This window comes from Neomonachus schauinslandi, chromosome 11 (assembly GCF_002201575.2).
Source record: "Neomonachus schauinslandi chromosome 11, ASM220157v2, whole genome shotgun sequence".
Classification (NCBI taxonomy): Eukaryota; Metazoa; Chordata; class Mammalia; order Carnivora; family Phocidae; genus Neomonachus; species Neomonachus schauinslandi.
In genome coordinates, this window is record NC_058413.1 from 106,110,875 (window position 1) to 106,136,465 (window position 25,591).

The window sequence follows — 25,591 nt, forward strand, 5'->3', positions numbered from 1 at the left end:
CAACACACCTTGTGCTCATCATCCTTCATCCCCATCACCTGTTTCCCCATCCCCCGCCCCCCCCCTCCGTCACCATCAGTGTGTTTTCTGGAGTTACAGCTCTAGTTTTTAATTCCTACTTTACAAGAAGAGTTTAAGTAAATTCTTCAAGTTCATGGCTAGTAAGTATCCAAACCAGAATTTTGAATCCAAATAGTTTGGCTCCAGAGCCCAATCACTTCCCAGCATGCACTTCTGTACCTCTCAAAGATGAAAAACGAGGCGTACTTTCACCCTTTATTTTGTCATATGTCTATGTTGGATTTTTTTTCTAGAGTGAGCATGTAATTTGTATTTGAAAAAGTCTATTTAAAACCAGCCAGCTTAATTTGATGTCAAGTTCAAGCATTTAATTTTCTGCCAAATTGGCACATCCAGAAGTTAAGGAAAATAGCTGCATGAGGACATACCCACACACAATAAAAAACCCAGGATGATTCAATATAGTATTAACTTATTAAGTCTCATTCTTTAGAGATAGAAGGTAAGAGTTTTTCTGTTACTGTTTGTTGCCAGAGGTTTCACCCTTGCTTATGGAAGCAAATTTTGCAACTCAAAAGCTTAAAGCAAATCAGAATTTTCTTGCCTAAAATATTTTTAATGGGAAATGTCCTTTATGCAGCATTAAATGGAAAGAATGGAAAACATAAAAAACGTCTGCTAACTGCATCTGAACCAAGTCTGCTTTCCCGTGCACCACCCCTGGGCTACGTTATCTCCTGATTCTGGCCCTTGCTGGCCCCTCCGCGGTCTGCTTGCTGCCCCTCTAACCCGTTCTCCGCAAGACAACCATAATGGGTTCTCAGAAAGTGAGACCAATCCTGTCCTAGGCCTCCTCCTCTAAAGTTCTTCAAGGGCGTCCCGTGGTTCTTGGGGTAAAAGCAAACAGCTTTCAGGAGGCCAGGCGGCCCTGATCTCTGGTGGCTGGTGCTCCTCCTGCAGACCTTTGCTGACAGGCTCACAGGGCCTTTGCACAGGTTCCCCTCCATTACCTAGCTAACTCCTCGTCTTTCAGAGTGAGACTGCTGCAGCCTCCTCGGAGGGACCTTTCCTGACCCCCACACTAGGGCTGTGAGCTGCTCCATGTGCTGGAAGCTCAGCGTCCCTGGCTTCAAGACCCTTATTACAGTAGTGATTTCACATGTATTCACATGGTTATTGGAGCACCCATCTCTGATGAGATTATCTGCTCTGTGTGGGTAGAGAGTGGCCCTTGCTGCTTACCTTTATCCCCAGCAGCTCGTATAATACCTTTATTAAGTGAATAATATGATAAGCTACCGAGCCAACGTACTGTGTAAAGCAAAATATGAAAAGACAGCATCTTGGTGAGTGAATGGTGTTTGTTTTATCATTCTTTTCATTATTACCTGGTTAAGCTCGGTTTAGAAATGAAAAAAGAAAGATAAATTGTCACTTATTGAATATTGCCTACAGAATATGTATGCACCTGTATTTTATATAAGAAAAAAATAGTTTCTCAGTCTTCGCATAACACACGCTCCACGTAGGAATGGTAGTAGTCAGCATTAAATACAACTCTATTTTCATAACAACCGTGCATCTTTGTATCAGAGCATTCAGAGGATGTTGCCTCTCAACCTAAATTTACAGTAAAAGATGTTTTCAGAAATAAGTACTTATGAAATTGATAAGCTACAACAGGTTCTTGAGGCAAATAGCTCTAAAACCTGTACAGAAGGCTCCTTAGTTTCACATCGTCTAGAAACAGTTTCACAGATCATTTAGAAAATCAGCCTAGAGGTGATCAGAATAAACCACATTTCCCGTCCATGCTTGAAGCCCATCTTGCTTGAGAGTTGCTGAGATAGCGTCTGTTGTTGCAGGTAGCAGTAGGGCTTGACCCTGATACGTAAGCTTTGATTCTGGATCAGTGTTCTGGCGGGGGCAGGTCAGGGGTTATCCTTCAGAATCCTCATCCGTGAACTTGAGCAAGTAAGCGTCCACGTTATCTTTTCCTTCAGCCTGCAGCCTTTTCTGAGAAATTGTGAATATCATCTCCGATGCGTTTACTGTGGCTTTTGTTTTTAAGAGTTAAATGTGGGTTAGCACATCATTTTGGCACCAGAAAGGCAGAAGGGACCTCTCAAGGCAGCCAGGGAGCCTGGCTAGAACACGAATGGAAACCACTGGGACTCCCACAGGATGTACAGAATAAGCAGGGGTTGTAAGTGCTAGGAAGGGAGCTTCCCAGACCACCTCCTCACGAGTGTGGAGGCGAGCACGGCCCCGAGGGACTGCGGCCGGTCCCGGAGCCCGGGTACCGGGTACCCCTCTCCGTGTGGGGCCAGCGGCCAGCGCTGCTCTCCACCTGCCTGTCCCTCTCCAGAGAAGTCGTGCAAGGACAGTTCATCAGTTGCCTTCTTAGCGCCCTCACAGGTCACCCCGCGGCAGCTTTGCCCAGCGCTGTCGTCCTGCAGCCCGCACCTCCCCAGTTTACTCATGTGTAGCAGGGAGGAGTGACGGCGCCCGTCTCACGGGGCTGTTGTGGGGATTCGGTGAGAAGAGCGTTCAGCTCAATATCTGGGAAACGGTAAATATTTAATTATGATGACAATGTCAAATACTTGTCCTTATGATGAAGTGTTTTGGGAAGGTTTTATCCATAGTTTTTCTGTCATGGTTGAGGTGCCATATTTTTAAAAATTAATTCATTAATCTTGATGTTTTTTTCCTTAAAAAAAAAAAAAGGACAAGTAAGTACACTGTTCTCAGCATTCCTACAGAATTATTTTTAACCATATTTTAGTAATGGGAATATTTGTATAATTTTAAAGTTTACATGGCACATTTACATATGAGCTCGTTTTCCTAGCAACCGTGTGAAGATAGCAACGTAGGTGTTATTGTTCTAAATTTTATAGCTCGGGAAACAGGCTGAGAGCCGCTGGCTAGCTTGCACGTAGTCGTACGAGTGGCCCTAGAACCCAGGTCTTCTCGTGGCTCGTCCGGGTTTACTTACTTTGGATTCTTCGCCATGAGACTATTTGCTACTCTGGAATTAGTAGAAATTATTGCCTACAGACTGTTCTGATGTATTTCTGTTCTTTCTGTGTATATTTTCACTCTCTTTTTTGGCTTTCTCTTTTAAAATCTTTTGAGTTGGAAGAAATTTCACAAGTGGCTTATATCAAGTGCTTTATATTACCAAAGCAAAGGTCCAAGGAAGTCAGTGACTTGATTAAGATCTTACAGCTAGTTTGTAGGAGCAGCGAGACTAATATCTAGGTCTCCTGATACTTTGCTTATTTCTAGTTTTTTTTTTTTTTTTTTTTTTTTTTTATCTTCTGAGAAAAATGGGGAATGCAGCCTGGATTCATTTGGTTATATTTTGTGTCCACCAATATAACCTTTAATTATGATGGGAAACATATACTTTTAGTCTCTTTTTTTTTTTTTTTTTAAAGATTTTCTTTATTTATTTGAGACAGAGAGAATGAGAGACAGAGAGCATGAGAGGGAGGAGGGTCAGAGGGAGAAGCAGACTCCCCGCCGAGCAGGGAGCCCGATGCGGGACTCGATCCCGGGACTCCAGGATCATGATCTGAGCCGAAGGCAGTCGCTTAACCAACTGAGCCACCCAGGCGCCCTACTTTTAGTCTCTTTTAAGTTTTTGCTTCAGATACAGGTATTTATTAAATGTATACTAGTGAGTTTATTACAGTTATTTGATATATCTTTATCAGCATAGTGGATTAGGGACTATGTTTTATTCATGTTTTTACTTCCTACTATGTTTAACACATTTTCATATTCATAGTAAATATTTACTAAATATTTGTTAGATTGAATTTCATGATGGATGGTGCTGCAAATTGGTATTTTTTTATGTGCTTTTAAAATATCTGAAAATTTTTCCCGTTAAAAATATTTTATTGTATCTCTAATTATAAGATTAATAAGACTATTGAAATAGAACATACCAACTAAAGATGATATTATATAAATATTTCTAAGATGTGAATTTTATTCATAACTGAATTCACTGAAAATTTTTATTCTTGTTTGATTTCCTTGATAAATGTTAACACAGAAGAATAAAAGTCTTCCTTTTTCTCTGAGATTTTTTTTTTTTCTCTGAACAATGTTAATATTTTGGTGATTGTTCAGGAAATCTTCACTCTGCCCATCAGCATTTTATCAGTTTCAGAGATAACTCTGAACTTGTGTAGCTGGGACATTAACATAGGTATTAATGATAGTGGATTTCTCTTTGTGTAAATTGAGGACTTAGACTAACTTCCTTCACTAATTGCATTGTTCATTTTGAGCTCACAGACTATATAAAATAAGAAAAAGAGAGCAAGAGCAAAATAAACTTGAAAGAAAAGTGAATCATTGAGTTAACTAGAGATCTAGGTTTTGAAGTACAAAGTTTTTTAGACCTGTAAAGAAAGACCCATTATCTTAGAAGATTCTGATTGCTTAGTAAAGACAAACTTTTGAGATTTGAGTGAGACTGGAATTAGAGGATTGAAAAATCCTTTTTTTTTTCTTTAAACTTTTTATTAAAATTTAACACCTGCAGAAAAGTACACAAGTCATTAACTGTACAGACTGATCATTTTCCTGAAGTGAAAATATCCATGTAATCAGCACACCTTTTGAGAAACAGAACATTATTAGCATCCCGAAAAGCTCCCTTTGTGGCCCTTTTAGTCACTATGCTCTTGTCAGAAGAGTGACCACTCTTCTGGTTTCTAGCACCAAAGTCAGTTTTCCCCGGAATCATATAGTAAGTACTGTGCTTCCTTTTGGTTCCTGCTGCTTGTGGTCCCATTTTCAGATTCATCCATGTTGTTATATATAGCTGTAATCATTGATTTTCATTGCTGTATAATGGTCAATTTTAGGAATATATCATAATTTATGCTATATATCCATTTTACTGATGGTGAACATTTGGATTGTTTTCTAAGCTGGTATTACTGCAGACTTTTCCACTATGAAGATTCTTATACATGTATTTTGCAGTTTCTTTGTGTTTTTTGTTGATTATAGAACTGGGGTGATCTAAAGCAATCTTATTTTTGGACAAGGAAAATCAGGAACAGAGTTTTGACTTAAGTTAATTGCTTAGATTTCTTTATGCATATCGAAAGTGTGAGGTGTGTAGAAGAAATACAAGTGCTTAATAAAGTTTGTTGAGAGCCCTCAGATTTTCATAGTTGGTAATCATGACTGCATAGAATAATTTGCTTTAATATATGTTTCAGTATTATCATCTGTAATTTCCTTATTTGTTCTTCATGCAGTATCTGAGGTAGCTTTTTCCCTGCTATGTGTATACTTTTATTCTTTATTTCTGGGAATGCCCTGCCCATTCTTATCTTTGTTTATAGAAATCCCACTCATTGTTTTAAGCCTGGTCTGTAAAATGTTCCCTGACCTACCATTTAGAAATAATTCATCTCTCTCATTTTTCTATAATTCCTTACATCTTTTTTTAATTTTTGTTACATAATATCCTTATTATTGGTTTTATACTCTTACCTTTATACTCTTAGATCGCAGGTTTTTTTTTGAGGATAGCTTTATTTATTTTGGCCTTCCTCAGTCCCTAAAATCTGTACCTTGCACATATAGGTAGGTATATAAATAATATGTTGAGGGGCTCCTGGGTGGCGCAGTCGATTAAGTGTTCAACTCTTGGTTTTGGCTCAGGTCATGATCTCAGGGTCATGAGACTGAGCCCCACGTCGGGCTCTGTGCTCAGCACGGAGTCTGCTTGATATTCTCTCCTTCTCCCTCTCTTTCTGCCCCTCCTATTTGTGCTTTCTCAAATCTTTTTTAAAAAATAAAAAAAATAATATGTTGAATTTTAAATGCACTTATGATGCTTATGTGTTCTGGGAAAAATAATTCATACTTTAGAAATTATTATAGAAGCAATAAATACTAATTCTGTTATAACCACATGAAGAGTATAACTGACATTTAGTACTGGAATTTAGTTTCAGTAGTAGAAGATGGTGGCTTAAGCTGGTTGAGGAAGTCTTACCAAAGAATGAAGGAACAAGCTGAGAAACAGAATAGAAATTTTGAAGACATTGTGGCTGAAAGATATGGGGTGAGTACTGGTATTAATGAGATAGGTATTATATTTACAGTTATATGAGAAATAAGTGTCTTCAACTTTGTCAGTGTTTTGTGCCATGAAGCTCTTTTGAATTAAATGGATATTAAATCTCTACTCGACTGCTGAAGCCATTGTCTACCTTTTTTTATCATGTAAACTTTTGTAGCATATTTTTATTGACATGATGAATATGAAAGTTAAGTATGTACGATTTAAGTGTGTGTGTTTAATGTAAAAATAACATTTTCTCATTGTGAGAAAATTTAAATAATGCAGGAAATCGTCCATGGCACACCTCTTGAGATAAACACTGTTGAAATTTTGATATATTTCAGAGTTTGTGTTTATTCCAGAGATTTTGTTATACTCCAGAGTTTTGTAATATAACAGGTTTTTAAAAAATATATTTTTAAAATAAATATATATACACACACACACATTCTTAAAACAATGGAACCATAATATTTTACATGGTATTTTAGAACCAGCTCCCCCATTTACCATGTGTGGATAATCTTAGTATTTCATTAGTTAGTGGTCTTTTTTTTTTTTTTTTAATTTCTAGAAAAAAGCAGGTTTAGAAAATAAGATTTCAAGAATATGGGCAGGCAAAAGTGAGAGAGAAAAATCATTCTTTTTTCAAAAGGAATCTGTGTTAAATTTTGATGTATACAGTTTCCCAGATTTTTTTCTGTTTGTTACATGCTTTTAAAATAGTTTTATAAAAGTAGGCTCATAAAATACATTCTCCTTTTTTCACTTACTAGTGTAGGCATAGTTGGATGTCAGTAAATATATACATTTTAATGACCTCTTAATATTTTAATATATATTTGTATGGATTTACTGTGTATTTATTTACTTGTCAGTGGAGGGACATTTATGTCTTTTTTTCCCCTGTTAAATAGTATTGTACTGATAACCTTTGTTCAGTGTGTTTTGCATACTTATCAGGTTTTTTTCTTAAGATGAATTACTATAAACAAAATTGTTACTTTAAAGGATATAGACACTTGAAGTGAGATTATATATTGCTGAATTTCTCTACAGAAAGATTAACAAATTATATTTCCATTACAGTGACTCGTCTTTCACTTGGTTTTCAACAGTAGGATTCTCATTCTTTTAGTCTGCTACTGTGTTTGACAAACAAATTTTTTTTCATTGCTTTTATTTTTATACATTTGTTTTCTAGTGAATTGGTATATTTTTTCATATATTTTTGGCCATTTGCATTTTTAAGTGAATTGATTGTTGGTAACATTTCCCATTTTTCTTTTGGGATATTGATTTCTTTAAGATCTTTTAATAAGTCTGTTCACGTTTTTCTCTTAGTTTCATATTTGCTTTTGCCTTTGTTTATATTTGCTATGGGTAAGTTTTGAATATTGTTACCTAACAGAATTCTTCAGGTTTTTCTTTCATAACTTAATATTCTTGCTGTAATTCATTGAAAAGCCTTCTTCACCCCAAAATCATAGCAATGTATGTCCATATTTACTTTGAGTACTTGCTTAGTTTTATTTTTTATGCATATCTTTAATCTTTCTGGAATTTATATTTGTGTATGTTGTAAATAGGCTTCTAACTTTCCTTAAGTCTTCAAATAGTTATTGATAATATATTGAGTAAATTAATCTTTTCCCACTAATTTGAAATGACACATTTATTATATATTAACTTGTTTCATAAAATAAGTCTGTTCTTTTACTCTCAAATCTGCTCTGTTCATTTTTCTGTTATTTCCTGGAATTAGTATCATACTCTTAGCATTATTGTAGTTTTCAGTAACTCATGCACATTGCAGATAAGTAGTGAACACCTACTATGTGACAGGGTAGGTCTTTTTTTTATTAGTTATTAAAAAATTAGCTCTTCATTCTTACATTTCTTTGTTGTTAAATTTAGAATCATTTTGTCAGGTTAAAGCTCAACAGAAATAAACATTTTCCCAAAATTCATCATAAATTTACAGATCTCTTTTGGAATTTTGATTTAAATTTAGCTAAATGTATTGATAAATCAGGTATGATTAATATTTTTATAATGTTGAGTCATCTCCTCCTAAAATATTGGATATTTCTCTATTCAAGTTTCATTTATGTTCTTCAGTAAATTTTTCTGTGCAGTTGTTACATGGGTCCTTAAGGTTTAAAAATTTTTTTTCCAGTTGTGTATTGAATCTTTTTTCCTTCATGTTTTCAGGCTTTCTGTTAGTGCTAGAATGCCAATTTTCTAAACTCATGTCATTAAATCTAATTTTTTAAATTGGGTCCTCTGGGAAGATAGTTATATGCAAATGATGATTATTTTTGCTTTTTCTCCTCAGTATTATGATATTAGATCTTATTTGTCCTCTCAAAATAGAATTTCAGAACTTTGATAAAAGCACTGGAAGCTAGTTTTCTTGTTTTTCCATTTAAAATGCCATTATGAAAACACGTCTATTAGTATCAGCCTCATAGAATTGTTGCGTGCATTAATAAAAATTTGAGTACTTTTCATGAGCCAGACACTGTTGAAGTGCTTCATGTATAATTAATTCTTTTACTACAGCAGCACTATTATTCTTGTTTTGTAAATGTGGAAACTGAGGCACACAGGGGCTGACTACCTTCACCACAATTAGATGGTCAGTCAGTAGATGCAAACCTAGGTGTAATCTCCTCGGATCCATTTAAATGATGTAAAGTAGGTAATATAATGAGCATTGGATACATTGTGGTCATTGCTGTTTTTGTTGTTTGTATCATTATGATATTTTATTGAATCTAAGAAGCCACTAAGTGTAGACACACCATTATTTCATGTCTCAAAAAGGAGAGGAAAAAAGTTGCCTTTGAGGTAATGCTTTCATTATGAAAATACCCCCACCATCATTTCTGTTCTATTCATGTTGTTACTCAATTTAAGAAACATGTTAAATCTACATTTTTAAATAATTAAATAAAATGAAATGTTATGGATTATCTCTGCCTAGGCTAAGATAATAACTTCAGCACGTTTTAATCCCCCATCTCACCTCTCAGATTTTGTTGAAATAATTTGAAAAAAAAAATTTTTAAGTTTTTATTCAATTTCCAGTTAACATACAGTGTAATATTAGTTTCAGGTTACAATATAGTGATTCACTTCCATATAACACCTGGTGCTCATCACGACAGGCGTGCTCCTTCATCCCCATCACCTGTTCCACCCATCCCCCCGCCCACCTCCCCTCTGGTCACCATCAGTGTGTTCTCTAGAGTTAAGAGTCTGTTTCTTGGTTTGTCTCTCTCTTTTTTTCCTTCCTTTGCTCATTTGTTTCTTAAATTCCACATATGAGTGAAATCATATGGTATTTGTCCTTCTCTGACTGCCTTATTTCTCTTCATAATACTTTCTAGCTCCATTCATGTCATTGCAAATGGCAGGATTTCATTCTTTTTGATGGCCGAGTAATATTCCATTGTATGTATGTGTATACACACACACACACACACACAGTACTGCCTGTGTTTTCTTTTAGGATTTTTATGGTGATATGAGCCACATGTTCTTTATCCATTCATCAGTCGATGGACACTTGGGCTGCTTCCATAATTTGGCTATTGTAAATAAAGCTGCTATAAACATCAGGGTGCATGTATCCCTTTGAATTAGCATTTTTTATCCTTTGGGTAAATATCTAGTAGTGCAATTGCTGGATCATAGGGTAGCTCTCTTTTTAACTTTTTGAGGAACCTCCATACTGTTCTCCAGAGTGGCTACACCAGTTTGCATTCTCACCAACAGTGCAAGAGGGTTCCCCTTTTTCTGCATCCTTGCCAACATCTGTTGTGTCTTGTGTTGTTAATTTTAGCCATTCTGACAGGTGTAAGGTGATACCTCATTGTAGTTTTGATTTGTATTTCCCTGATGATGAGTGATGTTGAGCATCTTTTCATGTGTCTGTTGGCAATCTGTGTGTCTTCTTTGGAAAAATGTCTATTCATGTCTTCTGTCTATTTTTCAATTGGACTATTCATTTTTTTGGGTGTTGAGTTTTATAAGTTATATATTTTAGATACTAACCCTTTATCAGATATGTCATTTGCAAATATCTTCTCCCATTCCATAGGTTGCCTTTTAGTTTTTGTTGAATGTTTTCTTCACTGTACAGAAGCTTTTTATTTTGGTGTAGTCCCAATGGTTTGTTTTTGCTTTTGTTTCCCTTGCCTCAGGAGACATACCTAGAAAGAAGTTACTACAGCCAGTGTCAAAAAAGTTACTGCCTCTGTTCTCTTCTAGGATTTTTATGGTGTCATGTCTCACATTTACGTCTTTAATCCATTTTGAATTTATTTTTGTGTCTGGTGTAAGAAGATGGTCCAGTTTCATTCTTCTGCATGTGGCTGTCCAGTTTTCCCAACACCATTTATTGATGAGAATTCTTTTCCCCTTGGATATTCTTTCCTTCTTTGTTGAAGATTAATTGACCATATAATTGTGGGTTCACTTCTGGATTTTCTATGATGTGTCTGTTTTTGTGCCAGTACCATACTGTCTTGATGATGACAGCTTTGTAATAGAGCTGGAAGTCCGGAATTGTGATGCCGCCAGCTTTGCTTTTTTTCAACATTCCTCTGGCTATTCGGGGTCTTTTCTGGTTCCATACAAATTTGAGGATTATTTGTTCCATTTCTTTGAAAAAAGTGGATGGTATTTTGATAGGGATTGCATTAAATGTGTAGATTGCTTTGGGCAGTGTAGACATTTTAACACTATTCATTCTTCTAATCCATGAGCATGGAATGTCTCCATTTCTTTGTGTCCTTTTCAATTTCTTTCATTAGTATTTTATAGTTTATAGAGTACAGGTCTTTTTACCTCTTTGGTTAGGTTTATTCGTAGGTATCTTACTGTTTTTGGTGCAGTTGTGAAAGGGATTGATTCCTTAATTTCTCTTTCAGCTGCTTCATTATTGGTGTATAGAAATGCAGCAGATTTCTGTACATTGATTTTGTATCCTGCAACTTTACCGAACTCGTTTATCAGTTCTAGCAGTTTTTTGGTGGGGTCTTTCTGGTTTTCTGTGTATAGTATCATGTCCTCTGCAAATAGGGAAAGTTTTACTCCTTCCTTGCTGATTTGGATGCCTTTTATTTCTTTTGTCTGATTGCTGTGGCTAGGACTTCCAGTATTATGTTGAATAAAAGTGGTGAGAGTGAACATCCCTGTCTTGCTCCTGACCTTAGAGGAAAAGCTCTCAGGTTTTCCCCATGTAGGATGATATTACTTGTGGGTTTTTCATATATGGCCTTTATTGTGTTGAGGTGTGTCCCTTCTAATCCTACTCGTTGAGGGTTTTTCTTTTTTCTTTTCTTTTCTTTTTTTGTTAATGTTAGTCACCATACAGTACATCATTAGTTTTTGATGTAGTGTTCCATGATCCATTGTTTTCGTATAACACCCAGTGCTCCATGCAATATGTGCCCTCCTTAATACCCATCACCAGGCTAATCCATCCCCCCACCCCCTCCCCTCTAGAACCCTCAGTTTATTTCTCAGAGTCCATAGTCTCTCCTGGTTCATCTCTCCCTCCGATTCCCCCCCCCTTCATTTTTCCCTTCCTTCTCCTAATGTCCTCCATGCTATTCCTTATGTTCCACAAATAAGTGAAACCATATGATAATTGACTTTCTCTGCTTGACTTATTTCACTTAGCATAATCTCCTCCAGTCCCGTCCATGTTGATGTAAAAGTTGGGTATTCATCCTTTCTGACGGCTGAGTTATATTCCATTGTATATGTGAACCGCATCTTCTCTATCCATTCATCTGTCGAAGGACATCTTACGAATGGTTGTTGTACTTTGTTAAATGCTTTTTCTGCCTCTATTGGAATGATCATATGGCTCTTATCCTTTGTTTTATTAATATGATGTATCCTGTTGATTGAGTTGTGAATATTGAACCACCCTTGCAACCGAGGAATAAATCCCACTTGATTGTGGTGAACTGATTTTTTTTAAATGTATTGTTGGATTTGGTTTTTTGGTTTTTTTTTTTTTTTAGAATTTTTGCGTCTATGTTCATCAGAGATATTGGCCTGTAGTTCTCTTTTTTAGTTGTGTCTTTATCTGGTTTGGGTATCGGGAATGATGGCCTCATAGAATGAATTTGGAAGTTTTCCTTCCTTTTCTGTTTTTTGGAGTAGTTTAAGAAGAATAGGTTATTAAGTCTTCCTTAAATATTTGGTAGAATTTGTTTGTGAAGCCATCTTTTTGATTACTGACTCAGTTTCTCTGCTGGTTATCCATCTGTTCAAGTTTTCTATTTCTTCCTGTTTCAATTTTGTTAGTTTATATGTTTCTAGGAATTTATCCCTTTCTTCCAGGTTGTTCAGTTTATTGGCATATAGTTTTTCATAATATTCTTGTATGATTGTTTGTATTTCTGTGATGTTAGCTGTTATTTCTCCTCTCTCATTTGTGATTTTATTTGTTTGGATCCTTTCTCTTTTCTTTTTGATAAGTCTGGCTGAGATTTACCAATTTTATTAATTTTTTCAAAGAACCAGCTCCTGGTTTTATTGATCTGTTTTTTTTTTTTTTTAATTTCTACATCATTTATTTCTGCTCTAATCTTTATTATTTCCTTCCTTTTGCTGGGTTTGGGTTTTGGTTGTTGTATTTTTTTCTAGCTCCTTTAGTTTGTTTATTTGAGATTTTTCTTGCTTTTTCAGGTAGGCCTGTATTGCTATATACTTCCCTCTTAGGACTGCTTTTGCTGTATCCCAAAGGTTTTGGACCACTGTGTTTACACTTTCACTTGCTTCCTTGTATTTTCTTTTATTAACTAATTTGAAATTTTAATTCCAGTTTATTATAAGTTTTAAAAATATGCATCTTATTCTTGACAATTGTGTTAAACTTCACAGCTACAAGAACAATTATTTAGACTTAACTATTACATTTACCATTTGGTTTATAGTGTTTCTTCCTTTTTCAGCCATCTTTGCCCTAATTCCCTTATGGTTTGGCTTAATGATCCTGAGTGATTTCCCCTGCACCTGATTAGTAAATGGTTTGCTTTCTGATTCCTTGTATTTTTGAAAATGACTTTCTTTTGTCCTTGCCAGGTAAGGATAGTTTGACTGTGAATTGAATTCTGTAAGGAATTATTGCCTTGTCTTTTTGTTTCATAATTTGATCTTTATTCCATTATCCTGTAGCTTGTAGTATTTAGTATTAGAGATGAAGAGTTGATAACAGTTTTATTTTTTTTTTTTTGAAGAGGGAGAGGGAGAGAGAATTGTAGGCACTGAGTGTGGAGCCTGACATGGGGCTCAATCTCATGATCTCAATCTCAGATCATGACCTGAGCTGAAATCAAAAGTCTCATGCTCAATTTACTGAGCCACCCAGGTGCCCCAAGAGTTTTACCTTCTTTACTTTGTAGGTAATGTGTTATTTGCCTACTCCCATATGTTTACAGTTCATGCTTACTACCTCCTTCCCTGATCTAATTTTTGTGAAGAATTTTTTTTTTTTTTGTGCATGTATGTATTTTGAGACTCAAGAATTAGGGTTTTTTTTTTTTTTTGGTAAAGATTTATTTTATTTTATTATTATTTTTTAAAGATTTTATTTATTTATTTGACAGAGATACCGTGAGAGAGGGAACACAAGCAGGGGAGTGGGAGAGGGAGAAGCAGGCTTCCCGCCAAGCAGGGAGCCCAATGTGGGGCTCGATCCCAGGACCCTGGGATCATGACCTGAGCTGAAGGCAGACGCTTAACAACTGAGCCACCCAGGCACCCCAAGATTTATTTATTTTAGAGAGAGAGAGAGTGAGAGAGCGCATGCACATGAGTGGGGGGAGGGGTAGAGGGAGAGAATCTTCAAGCTGACTCCACCGTGAGCGCAGAGACTCACTTGGGGCTTGATGTCACAACCCATGAGATCATGACCTGAGCTGAAACCAAGAGTCAGAAACCAGGAGCTTAAGCCACCCAGGCAACCCCAGAATTAGGATTTTTTTATGTATGAGTCTTTATATGCTTCATTTTCTCCCCTCTCTTAAGGCTATCAGATGAGCCCTTGATACCTGGAAAATTAACTGGAGAAATTTTCTTATATTATTATTATAATTGTTTTGTTAATACTTTCTTCTATCTTTGCTCTTTCTTTCTGGTAGTATTCATGTATGCATAATAGACTCTTAGAATTAATTGTCCTTCTGTCTTTTTTCCTTATTACATCTGCTTACCATCTTTTCCTAAGTAGAGAGAATGCCCAGGCTCCCGTTGAATTAACTAGTATTGGATGCAATACTTTCTGTTCTTCTGTTCACTATATCTGCATGTTTTTGGACACATAGTTTTCATTTACAAGTTTTTCTTTGTTCTTGAACTCTTTGTTTTTCATGAGAGTCTGTTATGTTTTAGTAATGTAGCAGCCTCTTGAATCTCACTGACAGTAGGAATTAATTTTTTAGAAATGATGTCTTCACTGTTCTCTGTATTATATTATTATTATTTTTTAAAGATTTTATTTATTTATTTGAGAGAGAGAGAATGAGAGAGAGCACATGAGAGGGGGGAGGGTCAGAGGGAGAAGCAGACTCCCTGCTGAGCAGGGAGCCCGATGCGGGACTCGATCCAGGGACTCCAGGATCATGACCTGAGCCGAAGGCAGTCGCTTAACCAACTGAGCCACCCAGGCGCCCTGTATTATATTTTGTTTTAGTGCTGGGCATTTGGTATAATGGATCTTCTTTTGAGTTCCCAGATATTTTATTTGGTAACTTTTTGTTGATTAATCACATTTTTTTAAGCATTTATTTTAGGGTAGTATATTTAGTTTGCTAGGACTACCATAACAAAGTTCCATAGGCTAGGTGGCTTAAACAACAGAAATCTATTTTCTCATAGTTCAGGAGAATTGAAGTCCAAGATCAAGGCATTACAATGTTTGGTTTCTCCTGGGGCGGCTGCCTTTCAGCTGTGTCTCTCACGTAGATTTTCTCTTTGTGTGCTCATCCATTCTATGTCTTTGTATTTCCAAAGTTCTTCTTTTAAGGATATCCATCAGATTGAATTAGGACCCAACTGAACTTTTAACTTAAAAACATCTTTCAAGTGCCAGTCTTTAAATGCTGTCATGTTCTGAGTACTAGGGGTTAAGGCTTCAACATAGGAATTGGGAGGGGGCACACTTAAGCCCTTATCAGTTAGGATGATTGTATTGGTCTTTTCGTCTCTTCTTTGTTGGGTGACAGTATATCATGGCACAGTGGCATATGGGGGTACAAGTCACTGAACCTTCTTTAATTTTAGATATTTTGTTTAATTTCTCTCCTTTGTAGTCATTGGAAGTATTTCAGTCAAAATTAGAAGAAGCTGAGAAAACTGCATCCACAAAAGAAGATTATATACGAGAACGGTGGAGGAAACCAGCATACTCAGATAAAGCACAAAGTAGTCAAGAAAGTAGAAAATCAGACTTGGTAAAATATAATAAAAATTTAAGGGATAGATATAGTTCAACAGGTACTACAAACACCATCAATAAAGATAAGTCTAGTGGTGATGAAAAAGATAATAGGTTTGGGTCTTTAGAAACCTGTAGAAGACAATCCAATCCAAGGCAAAACCAAGACTTTTCTTCTCTTGGAAATTTGAAACCTAAATTTTTAAGACCCTCTGATGATGAAAAACTGTCATTTCGTAGCAAGGGCAGAAATTTTGAACCTTCTAGTTCATCTTCAGCATTGGTTGCTCAGGATTCTGTGCATTATGGTTTTCGAAAACCCACAGAAAACAGTGAAGAAAGTTCTCCATCGTGGAGCCGATCCAACGGAAGAGAAGGAGACAGGAAATGTTCATATCGAAGATCATTAGAAACTAGGGGCGATGTGGACTCTGGGCACATTTCAGAAGACGTGAGAGAAAAATCACAAGATGAAAGCCTGAGAGATGACTCTCTGAAGAAAGAGCATCTACAGGACACAAAGTCTCCATTTGCCGGGTATTTTGTCATTTGTTTTTTAAACTGATGAATGAATATTAAATTGCAGAGGATTCAAAGAAGTGAGCTGTATTTGCGGAGTATCATTTATTAAGTAGATATGAGTTATGTTCTTCTGTTTCTTAAGTTTTGCGGAAGAGATAAGATACGCACATTTAACAAATCAGTAGCTTTGTTTTATGGGTTGCATTGCATTTCACAGTTTTATTTAACAAATGGAAGAAGAATTCAGTAGCTATGTTATCTTAAAATTTGTTGCTTTTTTGCAATCTAAAAAATGAATTGAGTTCATAATCCCTTTAAATGAATATGCTACAGGAAGTATTTTGGTAGACTGTGTTACTGCTGCCATATTGCTTTCAAAGGAAATCGCTCCATTGTTAGGTGTAATCATAATTGTAAATTGCCGAGTGGAGGTCTGGGAGATTGAAGGAAAATATGCTGCCATAGCCCACATAAGTGAAAACGATATATGAAAGATCCTGCAGAGGGAAGCATGAATTACTGTTACTCTTTTTCAGAGAAAGAAATAATCCCCTTTTGACAGTTGACAGGTTTTAAAGATGTTAGCATTTTAAAAGGAAAATATGGATAGGGTAGTGGTTGCACCTATAATAATTAGGAAAATAGGTAGCATTGACTGATGTTATCTTGAACCTGTGGTACTTGTATACAGGGCTCGGTCAGTAGAACAGGAAACCCAGGTTGAGTGGGATCAAACTAGGAAAAATTGATTTAGCTGTAGAGCTGGTCTTCATTGGAGATAGCCAGAAATGGAAAATAAGTGTCCAAAGGATAATGATTAGCTTATGCTAGAATGATCATCAAAATATGTTTAAAAATACCTCCAAATGAATGAGACACTTCAGGAAGAGGCTTTAGGAAATAATAGAATTCAGTAGTGGCAGTTGTAGGTATCAGCATTGTGGTTTGGGGTCACGAGCCTGGTCAATTGTTTCTGTTAACAATTCCGTCTGAAGCCATGGATTCTAAAGCGCCTTGTATAGCTTTTAGTGGGAGGAAGCTGGCGAAACCTGGACCGAGTGATGGGAGCTCCACTCACGTGGGCTCTGGTTCAAGTCAGGGCTTTGTTCCCAGGAAACCAAGGGGGGGATCTGGTTGTATTGACTGGATAAACATAACAGGGCTTAGAGAATGTCGAAGGCTGTATATGTATGTAGTTGCCCAGGCTTTACTCCAGATACTCTGGAAGGTAGACTATTTCTCGTCCCTACCTGCTGGTAGGATGAGACTCTTTATTTTCTTTCATTGTCAGGGTTGCTCCAACATTTGGTCAATCTGCAGGTCTTGACTTCTGTGACTACAGCTGTATGTGAAACAGTCTTACACTCAGTATTTCATCTGGTTCCATATTTGTAGGTCGTATTTAAGTTGTAAGTTTCCTGTAGAGCTACTATAATATAGGCATTCGTTAGAAGCCATATATATATGGCTTCTAACTCTTGGGATTCTCTCCCTCTGCCACTCTCAAGCAGGGAGAGTGGCAGAGGGAGAGAATCCCAAGCATACTCCCCGCTGAGCACAGAGCTTGATGCAGGGCTCGATCTTAGGACCCTGAGATCTTGACCTGAGCCGAAATCAAGAGTTGGGTGCTTAACTGGCTGAGACACCCAGACGTCCGTGAAGGCAGTATTTTTGTTAGCTGTGTTATTTTGATGTTACAGTTGGTTTGAAGCTTTCCATGAATTCCATGATTGACTGGAGAAGGAAAGAACAATCTAGAAATTGTCTACATATATGTGAAAGACAGAAAAATTCCTGAGCCTGTGTGAGTGTTGTGAAGTAAGAGACCAAGGAAGGATGTTGAAGAATGCCTATTTTCAAGGACTAGAAAGAGTCAGTGAAAGATTGTGAGAAGCTGTTAGTTTGTGTGAACATTATCCTAGGTATATGCTGAATTCTTTATAAAATGCTAGAATTCTGGGGAGCTTTAGAACTACTGAATTTTAGAAGTAGGGGAAAAAAATCACAGAACTGATTTTAAAACTAGAGAAAAGTAGTGTGACTCCTGCATTTCCCAGATGGGGAAACTGAAGCCCTTGAGGTTGTAACTTGCAGAGTGTTATGTTCCTTAGGGTTACCAGATTTAGCAAATAAGGAGAAGTATGTCCCTTGCAGTATTTGCACAGACTTATACTAAAAAAATTTTTTTGTTTACCTGAAATTCAAATTTGACTGGACATCATGTTTTTTATCTGGCAATTGTATGTAACACTTAGCCATTTTCTGAGTTTGTGACGTTTTTACAAGAGATACTGTATATAATTATATATAAAAAATTATATATTTAAGTTACATAGCTTCACAATGTATATATTATTCTGGACCTTGTTTTTTTTTCTTTCCCAATCATTATCTTAAAGATCTTTTCACATCAGCTTTTATGTATGTACTTTTTACAGACTCTTCAATAGTCCGTTAAAACGTAGTTAGAAGCTGGTATTTCTCCTCGGTCTCCTGTTGATGGGCTTTAGGTTGTTTCTAGTTTGTCACGCTTACAATAATGCTGCAGTGAATAGTTTTGTAATGTGTATCTTTGCACACTGATTAAATATAGCTGTAAAATAAATTCCAAGCAGTGGGATTTTATTTATATATTTTGTTATATTAACCAATTTACTCTCTTACTGGTCAAATATTAGAATGACTTTTCTTTTCCTTGCCAACAGTATTATTGAACTTTTTAATCTTTGTTGTATACATACTTTAGAAACGGAGTCATTCCTTGATTTGCGTTTCTTTAAGTATGGGTGAAGTTTGGCATATTTTTATAGATGTTTGTTTATTTTTATTTTGTTTTTGCTAACTAGTCATGTTACTTGTTGAGTTCTCTGTGAGAGCTTTTTATAGTTTTCATGTAACACATAGTGTTTTCACCACTGTTACAGTTGCGTGTTCTTATTGTTTCACTTTTCTTTTTCATCCTTCCTTTCGTCCATTCTTACTGTGATGAGATTTTTCGTTCTTTTCCTTTGTCCTCTTTACGCCCTGCAGTTATCTTAAGTAGGCAGAAAACATCCTCTAGAAGTGGTCCATGTGCTCAAGGTCTTTAAGCTTATTATTCTTAGAAATAAAATGTGTATAATTTTGTTTTGTTGGAAAATATATCAGCTCTGTATTTTGGATTTTGAAACCTAGAATAGTTTGCAATATGAACAAAAAACTAGTGTGATGTTCTTAATTTAGATTTTATAACGTTGATATCAGAAACTAACCTGTTTTATATACTATTTTAGCCTTTGGATATCATTCTTGGCAGAGTTTGCTGTGGTAGCCTAGCAGGACAGGAGAAGGATGGCAGGTTCTGAAGGTTTTGAGTATAAGTCATGAGATCCTTGGACAGGGAGAAAATTTTTTTTTTTTTAAAGATTTTATTTATTTATTTGAGAGAGAATGAGAGAGAGCACATGAGAGGGGGGAGGGTCAGAGGGAGAAGCAGACTCCCTGCCGAGCAGGGAGCCCGATGCGGGACTCGATCCAGGGACTCCAGGATCATGACCCGAGCCGAAGGCAGTCGCCCAACCAACTGAGCCACCCAGGTGCCCTGGACAGGGAGAAAATTTGAGAACAAGTGGCAAAAAACGAATAATTAAAGGGAGGAGATCTGCGAACACTGCCAGCAGGCAAAGAATAATTGCAGTATTCTGAAATGTTTCTGAAATGTTATTGGGGTGCAGCATTTTAATTACTTTTTTCTCAAAAGTTTTCAGCCAGAGTTGGGTGTGTGCTGTAAAGAGAGTATATTTTAATGGGAAAATAGGATTTGCTTTTTAGAAATTAATTACAAAGAGGACTTCTGAAATTTACCAGCAATCCTGAAAAATGAGAAATACTTGTACTTTTTTCTTTTTATAGGATAATTGCAGATGTCATAGCAATGTTTCTTTCAGAGTATTTGCTCATCATTGTAAATGCTTAGAGAAAGTAAGGAGGAGTCTATTACCTGCTGTTTGCTGCTAGGCAATGTCTTTGCTCTGGTATTAACAAGAAATAATGTGTTCTTTGTGTTCTTCATTCTTTGTGTGCCCAACGACCCATTTTAATGTCTTTATTTGAAACCTATGACTGTTTTACGAAGTGTGTTGAAGATATTAGTATCAGAGATGTTTGGAATTCTTGTATATCATCTAATTTATCCTCATCTACTATTTATCTACTAATAAACAATTGAATTCCTGTTAGAAAATGCCCCCCTCCGAAAAAAAAGATGTAGGAGTACAAATTTCATGACAGTGAAAGTTCCTGCTTTTAAAGGTCTCTTGGGATTCCAGTTACCTTCTTGAAACTTGTGAGCTTTGGTTGGAGTTCAGCATCCCTTCATTGTCCTCTTGATTGAATCTTTAAGCTTGCATACTGAGAGTGATGGGAAGAGTAAAGTTCTCAAAAAAGGGGAAGAGTCAAGTAAAATGACAAAGATATGCCTTTGCATAGAAATAATAGAGGTCTTCGGCAATTTAATCAAGAATATTATCATTGGAAAAGAGGATTTATTAGCCAGATTTCATAGACCAAGTTAGGATTGTGGTTCATGAGATGGTAGAGATGGAAAGTGTATGTGGGAGATGCGGGTCAAGTGAAGGGCCTCCTTTTTTTTTCTTTTAAGGTGCAGACACTTGAATACATTTATATATTAATGGAAAAGAGTATTGATTTTAGAAGAGAGATGATAGGTGGCATAACTGAGCAAGATCCCAAGGTTACTGTGGATGAATGTAGGAGCCCGTGTCCTCCTACAAGTGGAAGGATTAGCCTGGGGTGGAAATGGTAAAGAGGAAGGTGTGGCTGTAGAGTGTGAGTGACAGAAGAAAATTACAGAAATTCCTGACAATTTAGGTCAGTGTTTTTCAACATATCATCCCCATAATATTGGTGTTCTTTTTAGTCTGGATACGGACCCCAGTGATTTTAGTAGCTTCAGAAGGAAGAAAGTGATGAACAATTTAATTCATACACAGCTCATAAAATTGAAATGTCCTCTCATTTTTTTGACTTACTGTTATTAGCTTATTTTATTTTTACCAAAAAATATTGATGAATTTTTGGCCCATGTGCATATCATATTTTCTTTAAGTAATCCTTGGAAACTCAAAGTTTGAGAAATAAACTTTTACTCAGATTTGAAAAAAGTATCTGGTCTGATGTGACAAGGACTACAGGGACAAGGGGAGGTTATTTTTGTACCAAGCATGTCCCTTGGAACTTAAATTAGATGGCTTTGACAAATTCTTTCTGCTGTTTATCTTATATTTACTGAATGCACCTGTTTCCTAGGTCTAGTGGCATAAAAATAGGTACAACATAGTATCTGCCTTCAAGGAGCTCATAGTAGCAAAGAGTCCGTTGTATACAGGTGTGTGAACAGATACAGGTGCATAAACGCCGTGGTACTTAGAGTTACAGGTGTAGGTATAGATCCTTCTACAGGAAGGGATGATGAGCTCTTCTGAGGTATGACTAGGGGGAGTCGAATCCGGGAAAGCTGTGCAGGGAAAGTTGGGGGTTTCAGAGGATGAGCCCTTTAGGTGTAAGTGGGAAGCCGGGAAGTTTAAGAGGTAGACGACAAGCCGACTTCATGGGGGGGGACTAATTGTACTGATAACTTTTTGGAAAGGGCAGGAAGTGTGGTTATTTAAATTTGTTATGTATTATACATGCATACAAAAATTCAATATTTATAATTCATACATAAAGGACAGGAATAGTTTTCAAAGCAGAGAATTTTGGGGAATTAATTGAATGAGAAAGAATACAAGTTGAGAAAAGGAAGTCAAGCTTTTTATTGAAATATGATTGGGTTGCCTGAAATTAAAAAAAATACATTTACAATACAATAAAAATGATGTGTATGTCAGGATTTAATTTGGAAACAGTTACTGAAAAATATTTTCCATACAAAAAAGTACAACTAACAATAGAAGCCGTACCTCGGCATATAGAAGCACATGAGGGGCGCTAACACTTCATGAACACATTGCCTCTGCTCTCCTCCTGGATTGGTTCTCAGAATGTGGACTGAGTCGGAGAAACACAAATACCGCGTGATTTCACTCACATGTGGAACTTAGGAAACAAAACAGATGAACGTGTGGGAAGGGAAAAAAAAAAGAGAGGGAGGCAAACCATAAGAGACTCTTCAGGATAGAGAACAAACAAGGTGTGACCAAGGTAGGTGGTGGGGGGGATGGGCTAGAGGGGTGATGGGCATGAAGGAGGGCACTTGTTATGATGAGCACTGGGTGTCGTATGTAAGTGAGGAATCACTAAGTTCTACTGAAACCAGTATTACACTATATGTTAACTAACTAGAATTTAAATAAAAATTTGGAAGAAAAAAATATGTCACATCTAAAAAAAAAAGTAAGGGAATAAAGTTACTTCACAGTGTCTGGCCTGGGGACGTGCTCAATAAACATCAGTGTATCAAAATAAAATACAATAAAATAAAAAGACTGAAAGAACTTGAGGGGAGCAAAAACATGTTCCTTTCTAATGGTGCTTCACCTGCAATATTTTAAGTTTCTTAGTCTGAGCACCAGGGTGTTGTTTTTTCTTTCCTTGATATGAGAAGAAATGGTTCTTATAGAATTTCTGCAGATATTAATGTCTTTAAAAAATAAATCTTTTTGATTTTTATTTAGTTTTTTAAAAACGCAAGTGCTATCTATTGAAAGATTTATATTTTTTTGCCCAAAAGGAATTTGCTATTTCAGAATAACTGATTGTTAGATAAAGTTTTGATTTGAAGGTCTGTTTATATATTTTGCTATTACTAGCTCAGAATGTATGTTGAAAACTCAAGTTAATTTTGGTAGCGTATGATGGTATCTAGCAATTCAGGAAAATTAGGACTATCATAGCTACATCCTTTATATGTGAGATTATGACAGGTTTTTCAGCTTAAAAATTTTTTATCACTCCTCTTTGAGGGCTTTGAAAAACAACTATTGAGGTATAATTGACATGTAATTAAACTGTATATATATAAAATGTATAATTTGATAAGTTTTGAAGTATGTATATTCTTATGAAACCATCACCCCCCCTCAAAGATTCCTGGTCCCCTTTTATAATTCTTTTCCCCCACCTCTCCCCACACCCTTACAAACCCCCTAGACTTCCACTCATCTGCTTTCTTTAATTATAGACTAGTTTGCATTTTCTAGAGTTTTATGTAAGTGGGATCATATGTTATGCACTCTTTTTTTGTCTGGCTTTCACTCTGCATAATTATTTGAACTTCATCCATGTTGTTGCATATAACAATAATTTATTCTTTTTTTTTTTTGATATAACACAGTTTTTCCATTCACCTGTTGCTGGACATTTAGAATGTTTCCAGTTTTTAGCTATTATACATAAAGCTTCTTTGAACATTCATTTACAAATCTTTGTATGGACGTATGCTTCCTTTTCTCTTGGGTAAATACCTAGGAGAGGAATGGCTAAATCATAAGGTAATTATAACTTTTTAAGAAACTGTGAAATGGTTTTACTGAGTTGTATCATTTTACATTCCCACTAACAGTGTATGAGACTTAAGAGTTCCTCTACGTCCTCGCAAGAAGTTGGAATGGTCAGTCTTTAAATTTTCACTATTCTAGTGAATGCGTAGCAGTATCTCAGGGTTTTAATTTGTATTCCCTAATGACGAGTGATGTTGAGCATTGCTTCATGTGCTTATTTGCTATCCGAATATCTTTTTGTAAAGTCTTTAAAATGTGTAGTGAGGGACACCTGGGTGGCTCAGTTGGTTAAGCGACTGCCTTTGGCTCAGATCATGATCCTGGAGTCCCAGGATCGAGTCCCGCATCGGGCTCCCTGCTCAGCAGGGAGTCTGCTTCTCCCTCTGACCCTCCTCCTTCTCATGCTCTCTCTCTATCATTCTCTCTCTCTCAATAAATAAATAAAAATCTTTAAAAAAAAATAAAATGTGTAGTGATTTTGCTTCTCTCATTTCTTTCTTGGTAATTTGTATCTTTTCCCCCCTAATTAGTTCAACTAGAGGTTTACCAATTTCATTGATTGTCCTAACCAGCTTTGGTTTCAATGAATTTCTTTATTTTTCTGTTTTTTAATTTATTTCCACTCTGATTTTTATTATTATGTTCTGCTTACTTGGGTTTAATTTGCTCTTCTTTTTCTACTTTCTTAAGTTGTAAGCTGAGATCATGGATTTGAGATCTTTTTTTCTTTTCTAATATAAGCATTTAGAGTTATAAATTTCTCCCTAAGTAATACTTGAGTAGAATCCTATAAATTCTGATATATTATGTTTATATTTTTATTCAGTTTGAAATACTTTTTAATTTCTCTTTGATTTTGTTCTTGACCGTGGGTTATTTGCAGATATGCTTTTTAGTTTCCAAATAGTTGAGGATTTTCCAGAGATGTTTGTTAATGATATCATGGGGGTTAGAGAACATAGTTATATGACTTAAATCCCTTTAAGTTTATTGAGACTTGTTATATGGCTCAGAATATAGTCTCTCTTGGTAAATGTTGCTATGCACTAGGAAAGAACGTGTATTCTGTTGCCGGGTAGAGTATTCTCTGATTGTTCATTAGGTCATGTTAGTTGTTAGTGTTATTCAAGTCTTCCATATCCTTGAAGAATATATTTATTCCATTGAATATTGAGAGTAGGGTCTTGAAATCTGTACCTATAGTTGTAAATTAGTCTGTTTTGTTTGCAATTTTATCAGTTTTTGCTTTATGTAATTTGAAGCTCTTTTATTACATGCATAAACATTTAGGGATTCTTCTGTACTCTTGATGGATTGACCTCTTTTGCATCTGAAATGAAAAAGCTTTCTTGGCCCTGGTAATATTTATTGCTCTGTAATATAATTTGATTTTAAAGAAGCCACTTCACTTTTTTTTTGATTGGTGTTAAAACGATATCTTTTTCTACCCTTTTATGTTTAACATATTTATGTCTTTGTAGTATGTTTCTTATTGTTGAGTTTTGCTCTTTTGTCTGACAGTTTTACCTTTTAATTCAGATGGTTAGATCGTTTATATATAATGTGATATAATAAGGTTTAAATCTGTAATTTTGATATTTGTTTTCTACTTGTCCTATCTGTTCTTTGTTCTCTTTTTCCTCTTTATCTGACTTATTTTATTTCATTGCATTTATTTATTTTTTAAAGATTTTATTTGTCAGAGAGAGAGAGAGCACAAGCAGGGGTAGCAGCAGGCAGAGGTGGAATCAGGCTCCCTGCTCGATCCCAGGACCCTGGGGTCATGATCTGAGCCGAAGGCAGATACTTAACCGACTGAGCCACCCAGGCGTCCCATATCTGACTTATTTTAGATTGCGTATTTTTATGATTCTATTTCATTTCTTTTGTTATAATTTTTTTGGTGTTATTTTATTTTAAAGATTTTATTTATTTATTTGACAGAGAGAGATAGCGAGAGAAGGAACACAAGCAGGG

General features: G+C 36.0%; 1 protein-coding gene across 1 annotated transcript in view; it reads left to right on the forward strand.

Annotated features, from left to right (window-relative positions):
* Positions 1-25,591, forward strand: part of CWF19L2 (CWF19 like cell cycle control factor 2) — a 121,475-nt gene that overhangs the window by 20,322 nt on the left and 75,562 nt on the right. The window contains 2 exon segments of the mRNA XM_044919343.1: positions 6,021-6,130; positions 15,469-16,130. Coding sequence (XP_044775278.1) covers positions 6,021-6,130; positions 15,469-16,130 — 772 coding nt within the window.